The 27,086-nt window shown below is 44.3% G+C and overlaps 3 protein-coding genes across 4 annotated transcripts; all 3 read right to left on the bottom strand.

Annotated features, from left to right (window-relative positions):
* LOC8069255 (cell division control protein 45 homolog) lies at nucleotides 403-2,716 on the bottom strand. The gene has a single exon (XM_002448883.2). It carries the CDS (start codon nucleotides 2,705-2,707, stop codon nucleotides 845-847), a length of 1,863 nt encoding a protein of 620 aa, XP_002448928.1. The 5' UTR covers nucleotides 2,708-2,716; the 3' UTR covers nucleotides 403-844.
* LOC8069254 (pentatricopeptide repeat-containing protein At4g14820) lies at nucleotides 5,283-10,567 on the bottom strand. 2 transcript variants are annotated; one of them, XM_002448882.2, is made up of 5 exons: nucleotides 10,146-10,567; nucleotides 8,875-9,389; nucleotides 6,917-8,326; nucleotides 6,008-6,475; nucleotides 5,283-5,923 (listed from the first exon to the last, which is right to left on the bottom strand). In XM_002448882.2, the coding sequence occupies exons 2-3, from the start codon at nucleotides 9,306-9,308 to the stop codon at nucleotides 7,042-7,044; spliced, it is 1,719 nt and encodes a 572-aa protein (XP_002448927.1). In that variant the 5' UTR covers nucleotides 9,309-9,389; nucleotides 10,146-10,567; the 3' UTR covers nucleotides 5,283-5,923; nucleotides 6,008-6,475; nucleotides 6,917-7,041. The 2 variants fall into 2 exon arrangements, with proteins under 2 accessions (XP_002448927.1, XP_021316397.1); XM_021460722.1 differs by having other exon boundaries at nucleotides 6,008-6,442.
* Nucleotides 23,405-26,604, bottom strand: LOC8069253. Its single transcript, XM_021461373.1, has 3 exons — nucleotides 24,937-26,604; nucleotides 24,570-24,828; nucleotides 23,405-23,491 (listed from the first exon to the last, which is right to left on the bottom strand). The coding sequence occupies exons 1-3, from the start codon at nucleotides 26,602-26,604 to the stop codon at nucleotides 23,487-23,489; spliced, it is 1,932 nt and encodes a 643-aa protein (XP_021317048.1). The 3' UTR covers nucleotides 23,405-23,486.

The following is a 27,086-nucleotide window of genomic DNA, read 5'->3' as shown; positions in this document are numbered from 1 at the left end:
GTCAAATATGAGGATACAACACTGTTTGAATGTTGAAAGGTTGGTTTGTAGCCTAGTGGATGAACACAGCAATTTATAGGACCTTGTTATAAAACAGCACTATATTCTCTGCACAAAACATATACAGTGCTCGAGAGCACTTGTCCAGTGCCTTGAGGAATTAAAACTCCAGAGCAGCTCAGGTACCTGAACTATCCAGGCCAGGAACATACCTGACATTTCTTTGTAAAAAAGATCAACTGTCTAAGTTATGAACATTGAACAGCATGTTACAGGTTTACAGCCTTCAACATTGACAAAAAGAAAATGCTTGTTTCCTTTTTCTCAACATTACTTTAACAGAAAAGAGCAATCTGCTCTTAAGATGGTTTTATATTTCATAAAAATATGAGCAGGTTCACATACTAGAAAGGTACTTGTTATAAATTTATAGAATTTCAAGACAGTTGGTGGTACAGAACTGAATACAACAAATGTTCTCAAGCATGTTTAAGCAGATACAGATACAAACATCCATTGTATCAGATAAAAAGAAAGTAAAAAATATATACCTTGTCCCCTCTACGCTAGAACCAGGTTTGCATTTGAATCTACAGATCTATCATTTGCTAATGGGGGAGTTAAAACAGAGGAAACCCCTCTTCTCAATTTCTGAAGTCACGATCCCTAGGCAGCTCAAACTTAGCAAAGCAGGATGCTTGTCAGGCTGCTTTCCCTACACTAAGGAAAATACATGTCATGTACCACCTGGCCTCAAGCAACTTTATTCTGAGAGAATGGTGCTGAGTCTCCCATCTTGAGACCTGAAAGAATCATCCACTTAACATAAGATCATTCCACCTGATCACAACTTGTCCGTTAACCGAATCATGAAAGAACTGACAGCAACAACATCCAGAACAATCCATGATGACTCAAACATGTCATGGAAATAATCTGCACCTATCTCCTCTGCCGCTGATCTGAATGCATTACCAAAGGCATTACCCTGAGCAGCCCCAAGCCTTGGTTTTCCACATACGCCAACAACCAGTACCTTCTCAGGCTCCTTTGCTAAGCAAGCACAGATTAGCGGTTTCATCCTCGCACCCCTTTCCTTCAGTGCATCCATCAGAAAGAAGCAGAACTTGGTAAGAGCCTGTGGGTGGCAAAGCTTGCTAGTGTCCACAGGGTCATCAAGCTTGACCCACCGGAACTTCTTGGCACTCCGTATAAACCCTGTCTTAGTAATCGCCGAGCTTCCTTGCCTCAAAATCGCCCTCTGAATCTCAATCGCAGACTGCATCCCTTTCTGCAACTGATCGACATTGCTCAGCGACAATGCTGAGTATGCAGCCCAAAACTGCTCGGCAGCAGAAGACTCCTTTGAGCCCTTGGACTCTGCATTCAGCGATTCAAGCAACGCCGTGACACCATACACAACGTCTGCAGCGGAAACCTTGGACCTGTACCCGTGCACCCTCAAGAAGCTCCGGTAGTAGAACTCCGTGAGGCCGTACTCAGGCAGCAAGCGGTCAAACTCGTCCCGCATCTTGCGCTTGACCTCCATGCTCATGTACTGAAAGCTCTTCTGACAGTCAGCGAGCGGGAACCCCATCCTGGCGAGCAGCAGCTTGAGCTTCTTGAGGCCGTTGTCGGTCCACGTCCTGAGCTTGGTGGCGACGTAGGAGGAGCAGAGCATGGAGTCGAAGAGGCTCCACTCCCTTAGCAGCATGAGCCGCGGCTCGTCCTCGTAGGCGATGCGGGACGCCTCGGGCGCGCGGACCTTGGTGCCGTCCTTGAGCGTGACGACCGCGCCGGCGCCCGACGGGTCGAGGGCGCCCGAGCCGTTGACGTGCTGCTCCAGCTCCATGACCGCCGCCTGGTACCGCTCGTTGGTGATGCGGTCGTGCACGAACTGGTCGGTGAGCGCGACGCAGGCGAGCCAGAGCAGCTCGCTGGTGTTGCGGCGCAGCGCGTGGGCCAGCTCGTACATGAGGCACCCCGACGGCTTGCCGTGGAACGTGCCGACGCGGTAGTACTCCCGCCGCAGCCTCCCGAACAGCCTCACGGGGTCAGAGTCGGCGTCGGCGTCGGCGTCGTCGGACAGCCGGCGCCTCTTCCTCCTGCCGCCGCCGCCGCTGACATCCTCGTCCTCGTCGGCGTCGGAGTCCTCATAATCGGAAGCGTCGGAGCCGGAAGCGGCGCGGAGGGGGTCGGCGTCGGCGTCGCCCTCGGCGGCAAGGTCAGAGGCGTCGGCGAGCGCGGCGAGGTCGAAATCATAGGAGAGGTCGGCGGCTTGCTCGTCGTCGGCGGTGAAGAGGACGACGACGCGGTCGTTGCGCGCGCAGAGGTTGTGGAGGTGTACAGGGCGATGGGAGTCGACGACGAAGGCGGTAGCGGTGTCGGGCAGGACGGCGGCGCGCACCAGGTCCCAGTGCGCGCCCCAGTTGACGAGGACGAGGCAGAGCGGCGAGGAGGCGGAGGCGGAAGCCGAGAAGGAGGCGAGGAGCGCCCTGGCGGCGGCGGCGGAAGCGACGGGGTAGACGGAGAAGCGGACGGAGTCGGCGGCGAGGACGTGCGCCAGCGCCCGCACCGTGCAGAGCGAGTCGGCGTCGGCGGCCGACGGGAGGATCAGGACCGGCGCCGAGGAGGAGGAGCCCGCCGCCGCCGCCGCCGTCGAGCGGAGGCGCGCGTAGAAGGCGTCGACGCGTAGCTCGCGCACCATCGCCGCGCCCGTGCCAACCAACCGAGGTCGGGATTGGGGAGCAGATGGGGAGATGCGCGGGCTCCGAAGGCGTTTCTGATTGGAGATGGAAGGCGCGGGGGCGGGGATTGAATTTGGAATTGGAAATTTGAATTTGTTTGGGGTTTGGGAGGGAAGGGAAGCCACTTTTTCGCGGGCGGGCGAGAGTCCATCCACAGCCCACGGGTTGGGCCAAGAGAACTTGGGCTATAGTCTCTTTGGTCTTTTGGCCCGCTAGGTCCATGCACTCACGAGTTAGCTGCGGGTTGCCGGTTGGACGCGTGGCCAGTAGGATGAAAACGGTACGGATATTTTCTGACCGTATTCGAGATCGAATTCGTTTAGAGAGGTTAGATCTGTCCGTATCCGAGTCCGAATGTTTAACATCCGATACCGTATTCGTATCCGAATACTTAAATCGTATATTTATGATGTCGACATCCAATCATATCTTATCCGACATGATTGACATTATCCGTATTTGAATCCGAATCCGACCAGAAATATAAAAACAAATATGATATCGGTGATATCCGTCCGTATCTGATCCGTTTTCATCCCTAGTGGCCAGATTGGAGAGGGCCTTTCACTCTTTTTTTCTTCTTCTTTTTTTTTGCGAATTACAAAGTACAGATACAGACGCTCAATATGCACACACGCTCACATACGCAAGCCTTATCTTTATATGCATCTTCAAAAGACTATGTCGGCACATCTTAAGATTGATAAAGTCACTACATACGTCTCGCTGTTGATAAATCATCTACTAGTGAAAGCATAGATGTCATTAAGTCATATAATAAATCTAGTAAAATACGAGCATCCATACCGACAGCTTAAACCTAACCAACTGTATATACCGACGGCTTAAATTACATTCATTCAGCCGATTTGCCCGGCAGCAGCAACAGATCTTGGGACGAACAACACACTATGCTGAATGAGGTATCAACATGCTGCTTCCATTTGTATACCCATGGAATCGAATAACCCAACCCAAGCTAATCCATTTAAACAGTCCATAAATGGGTGGATCCAAAATTGACCCAAACCCATGTTAACCCACCCATGCGACTAGTCACTCACAATGTGCATGCAGTTAGCAGCATAGCTGCTGTCGCTGAGACTGTAAGTAAAACCACCATTTTTTATAGGAAAAAGTCTACATAACCCCCCAAATTATTAAGGGTGGACTACTTCACCCCCGAACTATAAAATCGGATATTCTACCCCCTGAACTTTCAAAACCGGTCAAATAACCCCCTAGAGTGGTTTTGGATGGTGGTTTTGTCTTTTTTCTTTTTTATTTATTTCCGCTAAATTTTTGAAAAATCATAATAAATTATAGAAAAATCATAAAATGAAAATTTCAATTTTTTTGGACTTCTGATGAGTAGATCTACACAGTGAATATATAATATGGTATATTTTAGTATAAAGTTTTTGTTGTAGCTTTAAATCTATGTTTTTCTGTAATTAAATCGAATAATTGATATATGCAGTTCCTATGATCCAATTGTGGTGAAATTTTTATGGTGAGCTCATTATTGTATGCTTGAACTATGGTAAAAGTTTCGTACCTAGTGGATCACGTATAACTTAGTTATCAATTTATTTAGTTTTATTCTTGTTAAATCTATGATTTATCTATAACTAAGAAATAGATAAAAATTAAAGAGTCTACATAACCCCCAAACTATCTAGCATAGCTCCTCTTTAGTTTTTATCTATTTCCACTGTAAGTAAACCCATGTTAATTTTTATCTATTTCTCGCTGAGACTGTAGAAGCCGGGGTAGGAGAATAGCAGGAGGAAGGGAATCAGGAGTTTGTTAACAATTCAGTTCAGTTACAATGCCTTATATAGATGGCGCAACACGAGAAGGATCGGCCACGCTATCTTGCCACGCCACCGATAGAATACCAGCTAAGCAACCGCCTAACCCGCCTAACTAAGCCTAACAGACTTCAACTCTGCTTCTTCTCCTATTGCCGGATTTGCATCAGTCTTCTTCAGCACTTCATACGATAGGCCTGGATGCCGTCAAACAGAAGAATCTTTCAGAATGTGGCCATGAATGCTCAACAAGTGGCATTCAAAGCTAAAGAAGACATTGATATGCACTCTATGGTCTTTATTAGCAACCCGACTTAGTCTTTCACAGATTAACCCCCAGGGGGAGGGCTTTTGTGTGTGTTTCTGTGTTTGAGCCCGATGGGGCTTCCGGGACATCCGGGCATTCCTGTACATATAACAGTGGCGGAGCCAAGATTTAAAACTTAGATATTTCCACTTCCACAAAATCGAATCTATAGACTTAAAATATAGCTAATTGCACTATAAGTCAGCAACTTTAAACCAAAATTTGCTTTCTAGAATATAGATTTCTAATTGAAATGCCAGTTTTTTATATGTTTTGAGCTTAACAGTGCGAAAATACTATATATTATAGCATTATACATTTATATATATAAGTATATATACATATTTACATAAAAGTGTACCAAAATAGTTGGGTATTCCCGGGAATACAGGGGAATACCCCTAAATCCGCCCATGATATAAATTTCTTTCCTTCCTTAATTGAGAGACAGTTTTTTTTAAAAAAAAAAAAACTGCACATGCAGATTGCAACACCTTCATCATGGTCTTAACAATTCTGTTCACGAGTGCACATAGTTTTACATAGGCTTTCTTGCACAAAGATTCAGTAGGGGGGACACTCTATCCTACGCCTGCACAACGAACACAGATATAAACCTCTGTAACCTGACTATGAATCCACCCAACTGTTCATTTCCTGTTGTCCATGTCCGTTTTGCTATACTTGTGTATGGTCTGTCAATGTCCCTAAAACGTTGGGTAAAGTGGCAGCTGTACTTCTACCTGGGATGTGAACCGAGCGCTTGCTGAAGAACCATATCCACAGTCACACCCTTCGTCGTACGTCAGCCACATGAACTAATCCATGGACAGGTAAACCAAGGAGGGCGACGGTGATGTGTCGACACCACCTGCACATTGGTGGTAGTGGAGGGCTCACTGCCCGGCTGCCCACACAGGCATGCACTCGTGCTCTGTTTCCATCTTGGCTGTGTGCGCAAGAGGAAGAGATTCCAACACTGAAGGAATTGGAAAGACTCGTTGTGATCTTCAGACTAGAACACACCACAGGCTTCCACAATCTGTACACGGCATCTGACACCCAAATTGAAATTAGTACAGCATGAATTGCATGCATAAATATGCACAATGGAATTAGAGAACATATGGAATCTGTACCTGTCTTGTATTGTTATACCACTTTGCCCTCTACCATTAATTTGTGTCTAAATCCAACTAACAAGTTGCAATTATCTTATATTGTGCCCCAATGATGCATCAGAAATTTTTGGTCATAGGTTGAGGAGAAATCCTCATTGGAATGGAAGTAATCATAAATTCGATTCCAATAGGTGCTCCTAGTTTGGTTGGTTTCTTTGACAAGATCCATACTAACATCGGGTATTCGAGTCATGCTGACGACACCAATAGTGCATCTTCCTGATGCTGAAATGCTTTGGTCTTTTCTGGTTTGCTCTCTCAGTGGGTGCTGCTCCCACATTCTGTGACAGTTGCTTTTAAGGATTGGTATTCAGTTCAAGCCTTCAAGGTCATGCAGTGGGTTGAATGTCTCACTCATCAGATTTGAAAAATAACCATTGCTTTCCATAGTCTCTGATCATGTAAGAGATACTGTAAATCGATGTACTGCACAAGAGATGTTTTGCAAATAAGATGACAGACACTGTTCATTTTCTAATCTGTTCATGATCATGGAGAATAAGATGACAGGCAGCTCATGATGACCTTGCAATACAAGTGCAATATTCTGTGCTATCTACATATGTCTCTCAACATGAGCATTTGTGTACATGCAAGTGCAAAAAAAAATTATACAAGCAGCCTCCTATTGCAAGAGCAGTAAACATGAGGGTCGTCCTATTGCAGTAAAAATGACAAGTTATAAATATATACTAATCACAGGATCCTCTGTTAAGTGGAGAGCAAAGAAAAATTGTTGGATAGCACAATACTACATAATGAATAAAAACTGATAAGAAAGACCTGCATTCACACTATGCAATCCAGAAATGAGTGGCAATTCTCAAAAAAGTTGGATACTCTTTGGCAAGATGTGGTATCCCATACCTTGAATCACCAGGCAGAAAAAAATAACAAGTTTCCACAATGCAGCAGAACAGATTCTCTCATATCCTCGTTTCACAAGTATACTTAAACAATCTCAACATCCTGGGTAGCTGTGCATCTTTAGTTCACAACTTTTGAAAGATCTTGTCATTTTCAGGATATTTTTCACCTCCAGCTGTAAACTCATGAAAAGGCTCATTCAGGTCCATCCAACTCAAGCCTGTTTCTTTTGAGACCCCCTGGAGTTTCATTACATCCCTCACCTCCTGAGCATCATTCAAGTTATCAGATTTCATGTATATCTTCGATAAAAGCACAGATGCTCCATCATGATTAGGATCCAACTGCAAAATTTTCTTGGCAGCAAATGCGCCGAGCTTGAGATCACCATGCATCCAGCATGCTGCTAACAGAGATCCCCAGACAGGCACATTGGGCCGTAAGTGCATTGACTCTATGAGATTAACAGCTTCTTGCATAAGTTTAGCCCTTCCTAGAAGATCCACCATACATCCATAGTGCTCATGCTTGGGTTCAATCCCGTATTGCTGAACCATAGAGCTAAACAATGAACGACCTTCATGGACTAGACCAGCATGACAGCAAGCATAAAGTAAATTAAGAAATGTCACTTCATTGGGTTCAACGCCTTCATTTCTCATCTGCTCAAACAGACATAAGGCAGATTTTCCATCACCATGCATAGCAAAAGCAGTAATCATACTTGTCCAGGTGATGACATTCTTTTGAGGCATTTCATTGAAGATATTCAATGCAAGGTTAATGCCCCCACATTTGGCAAACATATCAATAAGAGCATTGCAAATGTGCAATATTTTATTCAATCCATTATTCTTAATGAAGGCATGGATCCATTTGGCTTTATCAAGGGAACCTAAATTAGCACATGCAGATATGACACTTAACATGGTAACTTCATCAGGCCTGATACCACACTCTTGCATATCATTGAACAGACTCAATGCTTCATTGGGTTGGTTACTATCAGCATATCCTGATATCATAGCACTCCAAGATACCACATCCTTCTCTGGCATTCCATCAAATATATAGCGAGCAATCTCAAATTTTCTGTTCCTGGCGTACCCAAAAACCATGGCAGTTGATGATACCAAGTCCTTCCTTGGCATCCCATTATATAGCTTTTCTGCCATCTCCATGCTCGCGCAACTAGCATACAAATTTATGAGAGCACTACTGAGGTGAGCGTTGATAAGAATGTCTGACACCAACATGTATGAGTGGATGGATTTCCCAGTTCTCAAATGCCTTATATGCCCACAAGCTGATAGAACAGTAGCAAGGATCAATTGGTCTGAAAGAACTCCAGAATTCTTCATCTTAGCAAATTGAAGCAAAGCTTCTTTATAGTTCCGAGTCTGACAATAACTGCCAATTGATATCAAAGAGGTCTATAACAGTTTGTAGTGAAAAATGCAACGGCCAAGTAGCATGCAGAATGGAGAATACAGAGTAGCAGCAAATGAGTTATTTGTAAAGATGACTGCATTAGACGGAATTTTGCTATCCCTAGGCTTTCTGCAGGGTAAACAAAGATCTTTGAAAAAAAAAACTAAATACTGTGTATCAATATGCCATTTGTCAAGTATATGTCCGAATCATGGATGATGCACAGATTATATTCTACCTTCTTGAAGGTCCCTAGATTACATCACCTTGCAAATTACCAAGATATGTTAAAAAAAATGGAGAGATCTGGCAGAAACACAGTTTTTTTCTAAAGGTTTGAAATAATACTAAATGCCAAGTCAAGTTCTGGCTACAATGTTTCCAGATTCAAGAACAGAGTTATGGTACTTCACATACTGGGCAGAGCAGATCTGAATCACCTTAATCAACGTGGCACACAACATCAACTTGTTCCACTTTTCACAAACAACTGCAGAAACAAACATGTTGGCTCAAGACAGTATTACCTATCAAGCATGACGCCCCAGGAGACGACGTCCCGCACGGCCATTCCGTCAAACACTTTCCGCGCGTCCCCCACGCATCCACACGCTGCATATGCCCCGACCAGCGCGGTTCTAACGAATCCATCGTCCAGTGACCCAACCCTGAAGGCCAGCGCGTGCGCGCCCCTGACATAAGCGCCAGCACCCACGCAGCGAGCAGCGGAGCGGAGCAGGGCTGGAAGCGCTCGGGGCCCCGGTGGAGGCAGGCCGGTGCGGCGGAGGCAGGCACAGGCAGCGAGCACGAGGCGTGGGGTGGTGGCGGCTGCACGGATGGTGGCGAGGTAGGCCCGGTCAGGATCCAGGTGGGTCGTCGGTGGCGAGGGGATTTGGTGGCCGCGGCGGAGGAGGACGGCCTGGAGCTGACGCAGGTGGTGGTGGTGCGTGTGCGGGTTCATTGGTGCCAGTGTCTCGTTAAGCCATCAGATGGTGCCTTTGGATGGCTGAGATCGATTAAGCCGTTGGTAGTTGATTGCTGGCTGCATAATAAGTGAAAATATAATAAAAGGTCTCATAATAATACCTTAAACTCAACAAATAAGTTTGAAACGTGCATAAATGACAATAAAAATTGTTCAAACATAAGGTACGAATAGAAGATTTCATTACTAGTCTAGGGCTTTTCCTTTAGGTGCATCATTTGTAGCTAATGAGATACGAAGTGTTTGCAATGCATTCTTCAACAATCTTATCATTTCTTGTCACTCTCAAGACCCAAACCATAAAGGGTCACTGGTCATAGTAATCACTGTCATCATACACACTTCAGGAAATGCCATGAAACTGGCAGGCATCCTATGTCTCTACTAAAATCACAGAATACTTTGCAAAAAACAGGTGGAAAAAATGTTGTTTTCTCTCCCTGAGCACACAATTGCAAGTTCCTAACAGCAAAAGATAAACTCTTCTACGTGGCATTCATATGCTGAATTCACAAATTCACAATCACCAATTACTCATCAGAGATGATGCAGAGCAGCAGTCAGCACTCTGCCACAAAGCGCTTTAGAATATTTTTCATCTTCCAGTTCCAGCGATGCAAACAAATTCCACTCAGTAGCATCTCATGCTATTTATTACTGCTAATAAGAAATCAAATTCCACTCAGTATTTCATCTTTGTCTCCTACGCCCTAATAAGAAATCAAATACAGCAAACTCCAATGCAATTATTAGAAACTAGACATTGGCATTCATATGAAATGAAAAATCAGAAATTGATACCCGGTTACTCACAATGACTCACTGTTGATCTTAGATCTTTCCCGTCTTGTCTGTGGCTCTGGACTCTGTCTGTGCCTCTGAACTCTCTGCGACTAGTAGTGAGCAGGACAGCAAGCTCCAGCCAGCAGGAGCACAGGCGAGCCGCGTGTAGACGATGAAGCTGCAGGCCAGCAGAGGGCAGGGGCCGCGGGTGCTGGCCCGCTGGGGGCGACCTGGCCACCTGAGCCCGGGCAGCGCCCAGCGCCAGGAGGCAGCAACCAGCACTGCAGCAGGGCGGCCGGCCGGGCCACGGGATGTATCGGCACGCCGCTAGCCCAGGCCGGCAGGTCGCCGCACGCCGCTGATGCCACGATGGGAGGCCGGAGGCGGGAGCGCCGACGGGGAGGAGAACAGAGGAGGTGAGGAACGGAGGCGAGGGGCGGCGCGGTGTGCCGCTCGAGAGTCTCGAGTCTCGTTCCTATGGGCTCTTCGTGGGCTCAATTTGAAGACCTGTTCCACTTTTTTTTTTTCGAGGGGCTGCAGCCTCTATCCTGGGCCCATGTCCACCTAGCAGCCCGACTACGCAGAAGGATGGGGACAAGCGGTCTCCAGCGTCCGCTGCCCTAGGACACTTTTTTTTTTTTTTGCAATGTTTCTTGTTCTCAGATACAGTAATTTTTTTTTGAGAGGGTTTCTCAGATCATTTTTGAGTGAGTGAAGTCCGTGTTGTCTTCGTGTGCCTTAAGATTTGAAATTACGTTATCTTTTTTTTTTGTTGATCGTGCCAGTTAATGATGGGACATCTCTTTAAGGCTCAAACTCAGTGTTAACCAAAATTCAATGTCGGTAAACCAAATAACCAATGACATGACATTATACATATTCATCGTGATGTAAATTTAGGCTAATTTTTAGTGAGCTAACAATTAGGCATTTTGTTATCTAAAATTGACCCTAGTGTACTACTACCGTAACGTAGGTAGTAACGTGTCGACAGATTTACATGGTTTTGGGCTACTTTATCACTTTTGTTTGTATTTTACAATTATTGTCCAATTATAGACTAGACTTAAAAAATTCTCAAAAGATTCGTCTTGCAAATTATAGATAAACTATACAATTAGTTATTTTTTAACTATATTTAATTTTTTATGCATGTACCGTAAGATTCAATGTTACGGAAAATCTTAAAAAAATTACAAAACTTTTGGAAACTAAATAACACCTAGGCCTTGTTTAGTTCACCTCAAAAACCAAAATCTTTTCAAAATTCTCTGTCACATCGAATCTTACACCACATACATGGAGTATTAAATATAGACGAAAATAAAAACTAATTGCATAGTTTACCTGTAAATCACAAGATGAATTTTTTAAGCCTAGTTACTCAATGATTGGATAATGTTTCTCAAATAAAAACGAAAGTGCTACAGTTCTGAAAACTTTTCAGTTTTCCGAACTAAACAAGGCCCTAGTTTGCTGCGGTGGAAAATTTCCTACACTTGTACTCACGGACACATATCGAGAATGTAGTAAACAAGTACTCGTAAAAGCTCTCCTCGATTTACGCACATGGAGAAATTTTTTGTGTCCTTTTCCTTGGCCTACGTGCATACAGTAGCATGAAAAATTAGGCCTTATTTAGTTTGTCAATATTTTGGCTTTATCTACGTTTGTATTTGATAATTATTATCCAATCACGGACTAACTAGGCTCAAAAGATTTATCTTGCAAATTACAGACAAACTATACAACTAGTTTTTGTTGTCGTCTATATTTAATGCTGCATGCATACGTCCAATAATTCAATATGATGAAAAATCTTTAAAATTTTTAGAAACTAAACAAGGCCTTATGCAACAGCTCATAGAAAAGAGAGCAACACTATACACTGACATGCATGCATTGGCAATGCACGTCGCTTGATGTCATGGATCTTGGCGTCAAGCTTGGCACCAGTAGTAGGGATGGCGTTGAGGTACCTAACACGTCATTGCCAGCTCTGCATTGACATCCACGTGTATGGGAGTTTGACGCTAATGATGTTGGTGTCAAGATGTGTTAGCTTGGGGCTAATGACCACGGCGGCAAGCCCTGGGTCTAGATTCTAAAATCAAACCTATAGAAACGTATTTAAGAGAATCTTTCAAAAAAAAGCTAAAAATGAAACGGCCTTGCGTCCAGTCTCCTCCTTCCGAACTTATGCTCACTCTCTCTCAATTCCCCACCTATACTCATGCCCTCTAAGGCCTCCGGTCCGACCAGCCCCCAGCCCCGTCAGATCCCCAAGAGACGAAGGGTGTGTTTGGTTGTGTTTCTCTAGCAAGCCTGGCTAGAAAAATAAACCAGGCTACCTCAAGCCAGTCCAAATCGATACAACATACACTTGTTTCGTTTGTCATGTGCTAGCTAAGCCTGTATTGGCAAGTTCTTGTTTGGTTAACTGGTTGGCCTGATACCCTTACATCTTCTCTGTTATGCTGACCTTACCTCCATCATCTTCTTCTCTATTCATCATCTTTGATGCTATCTTGCACGATCATGCTGCGAGCTCGCATCTTTCTCTCACTACACGACGACGTAGATACACCCGTCCCCCCTCCCTTGTCGCGTGAGCCGGCTGCAAGGCTTGCTCTGGCCTACAGATCTGGAGGCGAGGTAGATGACCATTAGAGTCGTAGGTGAGGTGGATGGCCATCGGAGTCGGAGGCGAGGTGGATGAGCATCCTCACCTTCACATCTGGGCCGCCATTAGGTCGTGCCTCCTCAGCGGCGACACCGGTCCTCCTCGCCTTCTCACCTCGCTAGCGGGTGGCGCTTCCTTAGAGGTAGTGGCAGCCCTCCTCGCCTTCGAGCCTCAGCAGTGGGTGGCGTCTCCTCACTTCCTAAGCGAGGTCGGGGCCTCTCCTCGCCTCCGAGCCTCACCAACGGGTGGCGCGTCCTCATAGGCGACAATGTCCCTCCTCACCTACTCTCTTCACCGACGGCCATCCTTGCCCCGCGCTCCTCCGCTCCTTGCGATGGCGACGGACGCGAGCGCCCACACTTCTTTCCTCTTTGGTGGTCAGGGTGTCGAGGATGAACCCAAGGGGGTGAGCAGATGCGAAACGACAGCTTGACCATACCTGGCTTGCAGGGAACGGCCACCCCTTGCGTTTCTAGCAGGCCTGGCTTAAGGGTAGTCGGTGGCCTCCTTGGAGGAGGCTTGGAGGCCTAAGCAGGCATCTAAACAACACAAGGGTGACTATGGGAAGCTCAACCAAACAGGCCCGGCCATGGGCCATGGCTGGCTAGCTGGCTGCCGCCGGCTGTGCCTGCTGCCTGGCGACCCCGAGGTCGAGCTGGATCCAAATCCAAGGCAAGGGACGGCACGCGCAAAGAGGACAAATTTCTGATAGCTGCTGCCGGTGCCGGTACGTACAAAATTTTGAGCTACTAACTTGGATCCATCGGTTCATCCGTGCGAGCATGTGTCCCTCCACATATATTATTTTCGCTTTTTTCAGTGCAAAATATTATAGCAAGATTTCAGTGCAAATCGAATCAGTGATTAAGTAGCTGATGAAACGATGTTTAATTTGCAATCGACCAAAGTACAGCCGAAGCAGGTCAGAATCAGTAGGGGTGGTGGTGGTGGTTGGAAAGCATGGCCACAGCATACGACGACCTGGTGGATCTACCTTTCCGGTTCGGCTAGACAGCCAATTTGGGACAACGAACGAGCAGAGCATGGACAGCTACTGTCTCCGTAGCCAAATAGCACTACAATTCTACGAAACATGGAGCATATACGTGGGCAGGCATGTTTGCTTCTCTCCTCTGCCTAATAGCCTGTATGTATGGCATCTGACATCCAGATTGCCGCTGGTCAGGCTAGTTCCGAAAATTGAAAAGTTTTCGGAACTGTAGCAATTTCGTTTTTATTTGACAAACATTATCCAATCATGGAGTAACTAGGCTTAAAAGATTCATCTCGTGATTTACAGGTAAACAGTGCAATTAGTTTTTATTTTCGTCTATATTTAATACTCTATGCACGTGGCGTAAGATCCGATGTGACGGAGAATCTTGAAAAGATTTTAGTTTTTGGAGTGAACTAAACATGGCCTAGCTCTAACCATGCGGCAGGCCACTGGTGTTTGGCTGCCTTGTTTTGCAGCGCGGCAGCGCCAGGATCCTAACAGCAGTTGTTTATTGGTTGCCAATTCTCTGGCTTGTAGCTGTGCTCACTATCTCTAAGTTGAGGTCTTGTTTATGCCTAGTTTAGTTTTTTTAAAAAAATTCAAGATTCTTCGTCACACCAAATCTTTAGACACATGTATAGAATATTAAATATAGATGAAAATAAAAAGTTAATTGCACATACGATTTTTTTGAGCCTAGTTAGTACATGATTGAACAATAGTTATCAAATATAAACGAAAATGTTACGGTAGCCAAGGCAAAAAAAATTCACGGACTAAACAAGGCCTAGTTCACCCTAATATTTAAAAACTTTTCAAGATTTCCCGTTATATCGAATCTTTACAGCACATGCATGAAGCATTAAATGTAGATTAAAAAATACTAATTGTATAGTTTGCTTGTAATTTGCGATATGAATCTTTTAAGCCTAGTTAGTCTGTAGTTGAACAATAATTACCAAATATAAACGAACATACTACATGCAAACATGCAGCACTACTAAGGGGTGGGTTAGAGTCGGAGGGTGTTTGGTTGAGGGTGATAAAATTTAACGGACACGATAGTATTTTCGTTTTATTTGACAATTAGTGTCCAATTATGGACTAATTAGTCTCAAAAGATTTATCTCGCGGATTATCCTCTAGCTGTTATTTTAGTTTTGCAAATAATATATATATATATATATATATATATATATATATATATATATATATATATATATATATATATATATATATATAGTATTTTATATATGTATCCAAATATTCGATGTGATGTTTGATAAAAAAATCACCTGGAACCAAACAGGGCCTTAGCTACTAGCTCTAAGTCAACTTCTCCAATAGTGCTAACTTTTAGCACTTAGCTTTTACACATGAATAGCTCCACTCCACATGCTGTTTTTACATCACCTTGAAATATATGCAAGAGCTTAGCTCCTGATTAAGAGCTAGTTTTTCTCTTACTTCTATTAAAATATGAGAAAAATATTTAGAGGTAGCTTCAAAGCCAATTGTTGGAGCTGCCCTAAGCGCACTTGCAATTTTGCATGGCTATATGCATTATCTCCTCACATCTCATTAGCTTTCTGCGCTACCAAGTTGCTATTCTTTCACATTTTTGGCAGGCTTCCTCGATCGAGGAGAAGTGTATCCACCTTGTGCACAACACATACTACTATTGTTTTGCTAAAATTTGACTTATGTTGAAATACTGTGAGAGAAAAATAATATGCTGAAGTAGTGCAGCAGAACTGTGGTAGCAAGCAGTCGCATATGCTTTTCTGGTTACAGATTTTGGACCACAAATCTACATATGCATAATACCCCTCTTGATTTGTCCCCACGCTTTGCCACTACATCCGCATGGAGGTAACCAAACAAGATAGAGAGAGTTGCATTTGGCTGATTTAGTTCTTATGCTATGCGATGATTTCTACTACTGTCTCCATCCCATAACATTTTTTGTTTTCATCTTAAAAAGTGATGTTTCATTACCATTTTAGGTCAAACTATGATAGATTTGGCTAAATTTACAAAGGAATTTTCAATACCTTGATATATAAAAGATTTTTAGTTGTCCTAAATTAAACTATTGCAAGTTCGACTAGGTTTATACAAATGGACAATAATATTTACTACATCAAATGAGTCTATAGATACATCATCATACATTATGAAATGTATTTTCATAATTTATCTCTTTGATTTGAGTTCATCAAACACAGATAGACCTAGGATGGTTTCACTTAAGATAACTATAGTATCTTTATATTTTAAGGTGGGAGTAAGTAGTTAAGAAAAACTAAGATCTTATTTGGATCTAGGCAGCTAGTTTTACCTATTGCTAGTGGCAAAGCTTGAGTTAGAGGGTGTGTGGTTGGGCTTTTCCAACCTGTTTGCTTTTGCAAAAGCCAAAAGACAACTGAAAGGCTCAAAAAGCCATCGGTTGAAATGTCCTAATATGGGTAGAAGGGGTGAATAGCCTATTTAAAATTCTACAAACCACTAGAGCAAATGATTAGTACAACAAAAGGTGTAAAAGATATTTTGCTCTAGCTCTACAAGGGTTGCAAGCCACCTACTCAACAATTCTAGTTGCTATGATCACTAAGCACACGAGGCTAAGTCACTACAAGCTACACTAGTGAATTAAGCTACACAAGACAAAGAAAATAACTAAACTAATTACACTACTTTGTGGTAAATAAAAGGAGAGGATGATATCTTTATACCGTCGTGTAGGGGATGAACCAATCACCGATATACAAATGAACAATCACCGGAAGAATGCCAAACAATCACAATTGAGACATTGATTTTTCTCCCGAGGTTCACGTGCTTGTCGATACGAGCAGTTCCTGTTGTGTCGACCAACACTTGGTGGTTCAGTGGCTAAGAGGTGTAGCATGAACCTCGTCCTCATTAGGACACCGCAACCGTAAGAACCTACTCACAAGTGAGGTAACTCAATGACACAAGCAGTTTACTAGAGTTACATTTCGGCTCTCTACCGGAGAAGGTACAAGCCCACTCACAATCATCAGGAGATGGCCACGAACAATCACCAACTCATGTCAATGCTCCTCTACTGCTCCAAGCCGTCTAGGTGGCGACAATCATCAAGAGTAACAAGAAATCCACAGCTCAAATGATCCCGAAGTGCCACTAAATGCAATCACTCAATCAAATGCACTTGGAATCATTCTCATTCTCACTATGATGGTTAATCATTGATGGAGATGAGTGGGAAGTGTTTGCTTAGGCTCACAAGGATGTCAAGTGTATAAAAATGCCAAGAGAGTGAGCCACAAGCCGGCCAACAAGTATTTATAAGCTCCCTCAACAAATAGAGCTGTTAGGCTCTTGGGGCTTGCCCTATCGGGGGCGTCGGACGAGGCCTCAGCGTCCGACAGGCCCATGAATGGCTGCCACATGTCCTCAGTTAAACATGACCCGTTGATCTCCAACGGTCACTTAAACATTAAAGTCCTTAGGGACTATGCGTCGGACATGTCATGTCAGGTGCAACACACCGGACGTGCCACTCGAACACCAGGCTTTCATCGGTGTTTTTTCCCAAAAACAACTTTCACTACAGTACAAATCCAAAAAACCTCCACTGCTCGCCATGGGCATTCGGTTAACCAAAACTGATTAGTTCGGTTCCTTGGTTCTTTATGAAATTTGGTTAGCATAAAACTGGGAACCGATCAGTTAGCTAGGAAACTTGGACTCGAGGAATTTTGGTTTTAGTTAGTTCGGTTCAGTTTTAGTTAGAAACAAACTAACCGAGCCATACATTACATCAGCGAAACAGAAGGGAAGAGAAGGGGAAAATAAAAAATGGCCGCAGTCGCCCTTCGTCTAGATGAGAAGATATTTAATGTATAGTTCATTGGGATTGGCTTGCTCAACCTCCCCTCAAGGTGGACTTACGATATTATTAAACACTAGATTTGTTGCCCTGCGAGGCCCGAGCTCAGCTTTGATATTGTTCCCTCCTCCTAGGAAACAATATCTCATCTTTGATACCCTTTCCTAAAATGAAAGGGTATATGCCTTCCCTTCCCGAAGGGAAAGTCTATGTATATAGCTTATCACCCCCTAACCCCCTAAAGGGGGAGTTCTGTTCTCTCTCCATGGCTTTGACCATATGTTTTTGGCTTCAGGTCAAGCCACTCTTTGCTTCACCCCCTATCCCCTCGATCAAGGGGGCTTACTCCGATACCCTTCCCTACCCCTAGGAAAGGGTATCTGTATCTCTGATATGGTTCCCTCCTCCTAGGAAGCCATATGTCAATAGGAAATTGAAATAGCAATAAAATCCTGATAAAAATGTATAATGATCCTAGGATGGGCTATGATTGCTTGTTCCAATCTTGGGTCATTTTTTCATACTCTTTTCCATAGAAAGATAAAAAATGGGGATTGCTTTGAATGACCTAGCGCTTGTTGTTTTGTCCCGAAGAAGGCTTTTTTGGTGCAGAGAAAGAAAGGGGAAAGTAAAGTGTTTTAGACTAGGTTTTGTAGAGTATTATTTTGTCCTAAATAAAACTGGTCCTTGCCAACAACAAAAGTAGATGAGTGAAAAGTCCTAATATGGCTAGAGGGGGTGAATTGACTATTAGCAATACCTTTGCTTTGATCTTCATAGGGTTTGTTTTTCTCTTTCTTCTTTTTCATGTTGAGCACTTGATCATCTTGTGGTCATCACCATCATCACCATGATCATCTCTTACTCCATCACTTGGCATGTACCCACCTCATATATTATCTACACATACTTAGCATAGAGGTTAGTACTTGGGTTTCATCAATTATCCAAAACTAAACTAGGGCTTTCAAGGAGGAGGACTCTAACCAGGCACGATGCTGGAGGGCTTGCGCGTGTAGGGGTGAGCGGCGGCGGCTCAGTACCTCAACCTCTAGTCCAGGCTGCATGGGGCATGGCCCTTGCTGGCAGCAAGTAGCAGTTCGTGACTCGACGTATAGAGTAACAGGCATGCACCGGATGCAGCATCGACTTAGACTCATCCTCACCCTCTTTTGCATATAGGGTTGTAAGACTATCTCCAACAACCCTTACTCAAAATGCAAGACCCATTTGAAGTTTGGGTAGCGCTACAGGTAAAAGGTTATATACTCATTTTTAGTCTTCTCCAACAACAAGACCCAAAAGAGAATCCTTCCTGCAAATGGTCTCGAGGAGAGAGGATACTCATATTTAGGCTATATCTCTCCTGATACTCATATAAGTACTCTGTTACAGGCTATAGGTATTGTGTTGGAGACCCATTTTGGGTTTTGGTCTCTGAGTCTCTTGTTGGAGATAGCTAAGGGGATGTGTTATGTATCTAGGGTTGGAATTTTGGGTGGGCCTCTTTTGCCATTGGGCCAATGCGTACATGTTTGGTTCTTTGGTTTTGCTCGCCAAAGTACTTGACATTATTTTGGTTCCTAACAACTAGAAACTAAAGTTCAGTTAGTTTAGTTTAGTTTCGGTTATTTCACTTTGATTTTCGGTTATCGATTATTTTTATCTAGGTTCTCCTATTTTCACTTTGGGGGGTCTTAGTTCTCCTTCTATTCCAAAAAAATTTGGGTTTTGGTCATCACTCTGCATAATGGAAGTAAACACCATGCAAGATTTTTGACAAAAAAAGTGATTATTCTCAATTTTGGATTTTGACCTCAAGAGGCCAAAGAAAATTCCAAAAGAGCCTCAAGAGGCCCTCATAAGCACAATAGAATTTTGTATTTTGGATGGAACTAAACATAACCCTAAAAATTTTGGCATTATACATTCCATCATTCCAAAGTAGTTGACATTTTGCATTCCATCATTCCAAAGTAGTTGGAATTTTGTATTTTATGCGGAACTAAACAACCCCTTACTTTTGATCCTATAAATTACCCACTTGTCACTTGTTGCATGGGGAGAACATAACCATTCGTGCCTTCTACTTCCATTGCCCCTCTTCCGCATCTTCGAGCTACCATGGAAGTTTCTAGTAGCTTGAATTGATAGGTTGCACATATGATGAATCATAAAGTCTCTAGTAGCTCGAATGATGGGAAACCATGGAAGTGTCGATGTGGAACTGTAAACAATCCAACACGACATCACATTTTCAGTTTACCAGTTTTACCAGTTTTTCAATGTATCAATTGTGAAAGAAAGGTTTCAAAATATCTCTTTATTTTTAGTTTCTCTCAAATCCAATCTAAAATACTCGTACTAGTTTGGTATCATAAACCTTATTATTGTTACCTATATATTTTTGTTAAACTTTAGATACAAACCAAAATTGCACTTAGTATTGCATTCTTTTATAGTGTTTTATGTTAATTGCCGATGTTACTTTATATTTCAGCTTGCACTTGATTTCAAGTTTTGCTTGGGAGAGGTCGAGGTTTGAGGGAAATCATTACTGGGAGAAGAAGTTTAGGACCAAGGCAAAGCACGTGAGTTTTTCTATTTTATGTTATAATAAACTGACTTTTTATTCAATATATCTAAGCCTTTAGCCCCTGCTTTATTGAAATATAAAGAAAACAACAACCCTTTAGCCCCTATTTTATTAAAATACAAAGAAAACATCGGCTTGGATTTGCCACCTGAGGTTAAAAAAGGGGATTGTTGTATTTGATGTTCCTACTTATAGGAAATCTATGGCTCTAAGATAGTGATTATGGACAAGGAGCCTAAATATAAAAAAAGTCTATATAACCCCTAAGGTATCCATGGTGCAAATGAATCCATAAGTCCTTGTCTACCTCCCCTCATTCCTTTTTATAGGAAAGGTGCAAGACAAAATTTTCATAATTTCCCCTAATAGAGTTTGTATTTTAAAAAATATTTTTAGAGGAATCATTATCTCACTATTATGTAATTGGGCCCTGGAGACACTAGTATGGTCCTAACATATAATGCATCTCCAACATAGAACTCAGAGCATCCAAGATATATTAAACTAGATGATTTTCCTATGTGTTTTGCTGCTAGAATTTAAAAGATAATGATGTCACTTTGGTTCCACATAATTCTTTGATGGCTGGTTCCACATTATTCTTCGATGGTTGTCCAACCCATCCATCCATTTTATAGCTTCACATATGGTATATAAAGAGGCTTCTTTATAGTCACGAATTTAGGTGGAGTGGTTCGATGATAAGTCACCAACCTTGACGTCGTGGGAGGAAGTTCACGATCTTTCGAGGCGATTTCCATCCACTGTTGCTAGGGACAACCAACTTTTTGAGGGAGGGGCAATGTCAAGGCCATGAATGAGAGGGCAAGAAGGATCAAGAGTATCGTTACGCATTTGGCAATAGAGCAAATGACATCGATCAAATTAGGGTAATGTTGACAGCTAAGCCATAGTGGTGTGAGTTAGTGGTGAGTTAACGAGTGTTATAGTAAGAATCGGGCTGGTATATAACGTTTGAGGCCATTGTGTCTTGTAGTGAAGAACTGAAACTCTAAAACCTCAAAGAAATCAATCTCTATTTTCGTTCCCATTTTTGCTTTTCTCCCTAAATCTCCAATTCTCAAGCTATATGTCTGATTGTTGTGAAACCATGACAGAAGCCTAGAAAGCCTAATGGATATCAGTCGAGCTTTAAAATCAGTCTTCTAGTGGAGTAAGGAATTTAATTATAAATATGCGGATTAATAGAGGATAATAGGCACTGGTCTGGATTCACAAAATCACTGTAAATATGTTATTCTAGGTATATAGATATTAAATAGAAGTTGCTTAAAAAATGGAAAAAAAGAAAAGGGATTGCATAGGCTTTTATTTAGTGGCCCATATGTGGTGTCCTTCCTCGTAGCGGCGACGCCCCATCTTTTGCTCCATCTTCAGGCTCGGGCCCTCAGCGACGGAGGGGCAGTCCTAGGCTCGGCGGCGGCGCCAAGAGCTCCCCCTCCCGCCTCTCGCTAGTCGCCTCACACCCTCGCCTCCATCCTCCATACACCAGCTGGCAACTCTGCGTACGCATCTCCCTCTCCACTCCGCCTCTACTGTACCGTGGGAGCCCAGCTGTCCAGGGTGGCCAGATCTTGGCTTTGCCGGTGTATAATTGTGCACTCTAAACTTTGGAAACCAGGCACCCTTAGGGTGGTATTGGAAGGTGATTTTGGTGATCTGGCAATCCACGCCGGCTTTGACGACATGGGGTGGCTGCTACGAGTTCTCTGATCCACGGACCACGGGCGAGGCCGCCTAGCTCATTGTCACCTAGAGCTTTGACGACCTCGACGAACTCTCCAGTAGCGGTGGCGGCGGCGTGCGTCTCTGCCTATGCCGCTGACGGCGGTAGGCAGTAGCAACCCCGGCCCACCACCACCGCTGAAGCTAGTCATCGCGTCGTTTGCAATCACCTGGGTAATTGTCTCCGCCTAATGCTTCGTGGCAACAGCTTCTTGGTCGCAGCCGTGGTCACGGGCCTCGACGGCGGCATGTTGGAATGGGCCGAGAGTTTGTTGGGGGGTTTGATACTTTGATATCATACAGTGCACTAGGCGAGTGAGCTCATCCCGGCAGCAGGCACGTAGCCAGCGGTGGGGCTAGGGGGCTCCAGCCCCCCCTACCGCTGCTGGCCTAGTGAAATTTCTAGTGTTTTTCTTTTAATTTTAGACATAAATTTATAAAGTAGGGTGGACTGAGAACTTTATTTTTTAGATATATTTTATGAATTTTATTATTGGTCTATATTTTTAATCTAAGACTACTTTAAACTAACATATTTTTTTTTTATTACGAGGGATAATAGTAGAGCTAAGTCGATGTAGAATTTTTGTTCAGCCCCCCTAAATTTTTTTCTGGCTTCGTTCCTGCCTGGCAGGTTTTAATTTGGTTATTACTAGATGATCTGGGTGACATTCAACTAATACTGAGTTTTCTTCACAGTTTTCTCTGAAGGATGAACTAAAGGACTCCATGGCAATATTTGAAGGGTGAACTAAAGGAACTCCATGTCAATATTGCACAAACCCTAGTATTTGCATTGTTTCTCTGACTGAGCGTTATATATCTCACGTGATTTTGGATGAACTCGGTGGTCTTCCTGTGGCTAAAGATATTTGCACATGCATTGGCAATGACATGCCAGGGGATATTGCACGTTTGCACGTGACATGTCTGGAGAGATATTTACATTTGCCCGCTGCAGCTGGTTTTCTTCAGCATATGAACAGTACGGTGTGGTTGCTGCTTCAGCAATCACTTCCGATCGGTGCTTATTGCACACATGACACCTGCAATTCAGCGAAATCCGTAAAAAGAAATCATTCATCCGTCTCTTCTCCTTCATCCGTATCTTGACTGGTACTGGTAGAGCGCACCAAAGAGGGCTCTATATTTTGGCTAATTTCAATAGCACATACTCATTTAGCTAGGTTTTTCCTTCCTGACTTCCGACATCAGTCATCACCACAACTTTAATTACTGCGGGTTTACATAATGATTCAATCGATCTAATTGACCTCAACATACATGAAATCCTCTTCTACTGCACCCATGTGCCTGACAGCATAGTCGTTCTTGCAGATAAGCCACACATTGGTCAGAGAATGTTCTCCACGGATAACCTTCTCAAACTCGCTGCCTCCTCCATGGAATTCCATAGAAGTTGGATGCACAACCCTTGCTCCTGCAGCCTCGCAGTATAGGCATCGAACATGCTATGCTGTCATACAAAGATGATTAAAAATATGCCATGACAAAAATAATACACTACTCCCTCTGTTTCAAAAAGAATACAACAATGGGATCTGTACAAGTCAAACTAGCCTAACCACGACCAAGTTTATAGGGGAATATAAATATTACTATTTAAGTCTCCAACTAAATTTACAGCTAAAATATATTTTCATAATTAATTTAATGGTACATATTTTGTATCATAAGTGTTAGTACTTTTTTTTATATAATTTGGTCAATCTTGAGAAGTGAGAATTGCATCCATTTGCAGAGGGAAGGAGCAAGTATTACAGCCATTCAGTTAAAATTTGTTGTCACAGTAACATATAATGAGCAAGCAACTCAAAACGGCTAGGTGGTACTTGGAAGAAGAAAAATCTGCCCAACTGGTGTCTTAAGTCTTAGATATCTCTTCTCATCCCCAGACTCCTTCACAGGACAAACAACCTACAATGCGCTCCCTGTGGTGTGGTGGTATGAATATGAATGAAATTGGTTCCCCCTTGTGGTATATATGCCGACACCCCTTGTATGTATGCTGACAGATTTTATAGTTAGTAGTTCAAGAAAGAAGAGAAGAGACCTTGCATATAATCAGTAGTACACAATGAATTACCTCCTACTTGTGTCGCCACAAGATAGATGCAAATACTAGTGATTTTCCAACGTGCATTGTTTGTTACAGCACTTTGGACCAAAGCTATTTATTGTTGGCTTTCAGTTCTTAGTATGCTATGATGGATTCGTCTGAAATTATTTCTTGCACTGTTATACTGTTACCTTACGCTATGTTAATTTAGACCTCAACAATGTAAAAAATAATTCTACTATATATGATCCTCCACTCTATTTATTTAAATTTCTTAGTATGGTATTGCGAAGGCTGTAACACTAAACATGTTTGTTCAAAGGCGGCTTGATGTCAGTAGCTGCTAAATTTGTTTGTATGATATTGCCAAGGCTGTAACACTAAACTTGTTTGTTCAAAGGCAGCTCTTGATGTCAGTAGCTGCCAAAGTGAAAACCGACATGGAAGTAATGTGGAAAGAAGAATGTACATGTACCGGCAAAAGCTATTGGCTCCTGCACTGGGCAGCACACAAGGGGTGCACTATCCTCCTTTTCATTATCAAATTCAGCAAAGAAGAGTGTCGGATAGGAGGCACTGGACAGTGAATCCTTCCGAGTGGCCAAGAAGTTGACATGAGTGTAAAGGTAGCGATAGGGAGCACATGACAGGGATTCATCAATATCATCGCAATACTCCGGGCCACATACATCCTCATTCACACAGGAGATGATATGAAGATCATATGCAGGTTTCTACAAAACAAAACAGGATAAATTAGCAAAACCTTTTATTGTATGCAACAACACAATAACACAAAGCAAAACCATCAGTTCAATGAAGATCAGATGTACTCAACCAACCCCATCCTGCAGCAGGTGCTTGTGCAATGCAGCTTTCACCTTTCTTGATACCCTTCTCTGCTGAGCCAGGGAGCGCTTCTTTCCACATCTGACAGGATAACCGGACTTGCATACTCGTTCAGGAGTTGGTGGCTGTTCTGGAGACATAAGCTTAGACCAATGGTGCACATCTTCAGAGGTGAGCTGGTTCATCACCACCGGATCTCCCTTCCAAGAAGCAAGGAATGTAGCGTGCTCGTCAGGGTTTGGATGCCATGCCGCGATGGCTGCGGCCATGTAAGCCTCTTGGACACTGGTAGATGGGCTTTGCTGCTCCACATTTCTGATGACTTCATCGTAGTGGTTCCACATGCAGTGACAGAGATGATGACTGTCTGATGAGCGGCGTTGGTGATGATGTTGTTGTTCTTGTTCCCCCTTGGCCACCTGATCATCTCCAGCAGACATGATCGTGAGCTTAGGATCAGCAAGGGACAGCTGACCACAGGCAGCGATCAGACACTGCACGGCCTGGTGCCCGGACAGATGATGGTAGCGAGTCAGGATGAAGGAGACAAGCCCATAGAAGGAGCGGGTTTCTAGGCGGGTGAGGCTTTTTGGGCCGATAACTTCAAGCACCGGGGTGACTGCTGCTGGGAAATTGGCATGGTGCCAGATGGTGTTGTAGATGATGTTTGAGACCGGGTCCATGGGTCCGTAGCAGTAACCGGCCATGAGCAGGCTGCGGTGAAGGTGAGAGCGCAGCTCGCCGCACGGTAGCCTGGCAAGCGCCTGCAGGTAGAATCCATGGATCGTGTCAAGGAGCACCATTTGCAAAGATCGGGTGTGCTGATATGGCATATTGGTAATGGCGGCATTGCTGTATGGAGCTCGTGAAGCAGCGAGATCCCAGGATATGGCCAGGTTGGGAGCCACGGGGTCATGGAGCATCGCTTTGAACCACCGGCGATCGAGGTCGTCCTCGATGGGAGACGAAGAGTGCTGCTGATCGGAGAGGAGGGAGAAGGCGGCTTGGTGCGGACGGGAGGAGAGCAGCATCCAGACACGGACGAGGTGGTTGGGTTCGGGGTGCTTGGCGACCTGCGCAGCGAGCGCGAGCGCCGCCTCGACGGCCGGGGCGGACACGGGTGAGTCGAGGGAGAAGCGCAGCAACATGCCGCGGTCGGCGACGATGGTGCGGACGGCGCAGAGCAGGTCGGCGTCGGCGAGGAGCAGGTAGCGCACGGCCTCCCACTCGGCGAGGTAGGGAAAGAAGTAGACTAGAAAGGCGACGAGACCCAGCAGGGAGCGGCGGCGCATCTGGTCCAGCCTCTCATCGTCGTCATCGACGACGACGGAGCCGCCGGCGGCCAATAAGACCTTTTCTTGGAGGTCCGGCTCCGGCCAGCGGTCGGAGGTGCAGATGGTGTTGACCATGATGTTGGAGACAGGGTCGAGGAGGCCGATGCAGACACCGGCGTCGAGGAGCGTCGTGGCGGGCCGCTTCGTCCCCCGCACGGCGACGGCGAGACGGAGCTGCGCCTCCTTGTAGGAAGACTCGATCTTGGAGATCAGGCGAGACCATGTCTCCGCGTGCTCCTTTGAGGTAGGCACGTACATATACGACGGACGCCGAGCCACGCGACGGAGGCTGCACCCCGAGCTATCATCGCCCATGGCCACCTCCATCCTGCGACGGCGATGGGGTTAGGGTTTGGGAGCGGATCGAACGAGCGAGCGAGCGAGAAACGGGGACGGGGGCAGCAGAGCAGAGCACGGCGAGAGCCGAACACGACGACGTCTATGTGACGACGTCTATGTGATTTGGCCGAGCAAAATGCAGATTCCCAGCCCTAGCACGCCACGAGCCTATGTGATTTGAGATGTTGTGCTCTGAAGCTGCTGGACATGAACAAGGCATGTTGTCGAGTTGAATGGAAATATGGCGATACAATAATGCACCAGCTTAGTTTCCATCATCGTTGGGTGGACACAATCATGAGGTTTGTTAATTAGGTCACTTTCGTTCTCAGTTCAACTTAACAGTGATAAACTTGAAAGTTTCAGACCGACACGCGGCATACAACAAGGAGATTCAATTTTTCACTACTTGTTCCTTCTAGCAGGAGAGGGCCTCTCTCATGCCTGTTAAAATCAAGAATTCAGTCATC

This window comes from Sorghum bicolor, chromosome 5, assembly GCF_000003195.3.
Source record: "Sorghum bicolor cultivar BTx623 chromosome 5, Sorghum_bicolor_NCBIv3, whole genome shotgun sequence".
NCBI classification, from domain to species: Eukaryota; Viridiplantae; Streptophyta; class Magnoliopsida; order Poales; family Poaceae; genus Sorghum; species Sorghum bicolor.
The sequence above is the reverse complement of the archived record's forward strand: the minus strand, read 5'-3'. Positions and strand labels throughout refer to the sequence as shown.

What these genes read in the sequence shown, in the direction of transcription:
- LOC8069255 (XM_002448883.2), bottom strand. Translation starts at nt 2,707, where the DNA reads ATGGTGCGCGAGCTACGCGTCGACGCCTTCTACGCGCGCCTCCGCTCG.
- LOC8069254 (XM_002448882.2), bottom strand. Translation starts at nt 9,308, where the DNA reads ATGAACCCGCACACGCACCACCACCACCTGCGTCAGCTCCAGGCCGTC. An exon ending in TGGGGCGTCATGCTTGATAG is followed by an intron (nt 8,327 to 8,874) that starts GTAATACTGTCT and finishes ATCAATTGGCAG; the next exon opens with TTATTGTCAGACTCGGAACT.
- LOC8069253 (XM_021461373.1), bottom strand. Translation starts at nt 26,604, where the DNA reads ATGGAGGTGGCCATGGGCGATGATAGCTCGGGGTGCAGCCTCCGTCGC. An exon ending in AGCACCTGCTGCAGGATGGG is followed by an intron (nt 24,829 to 24,936) that starts GTTGGTTGAGTA and finishes TTTGTTTTGTAG; the next exon opens with AAACCTGCATATGATCTTCA.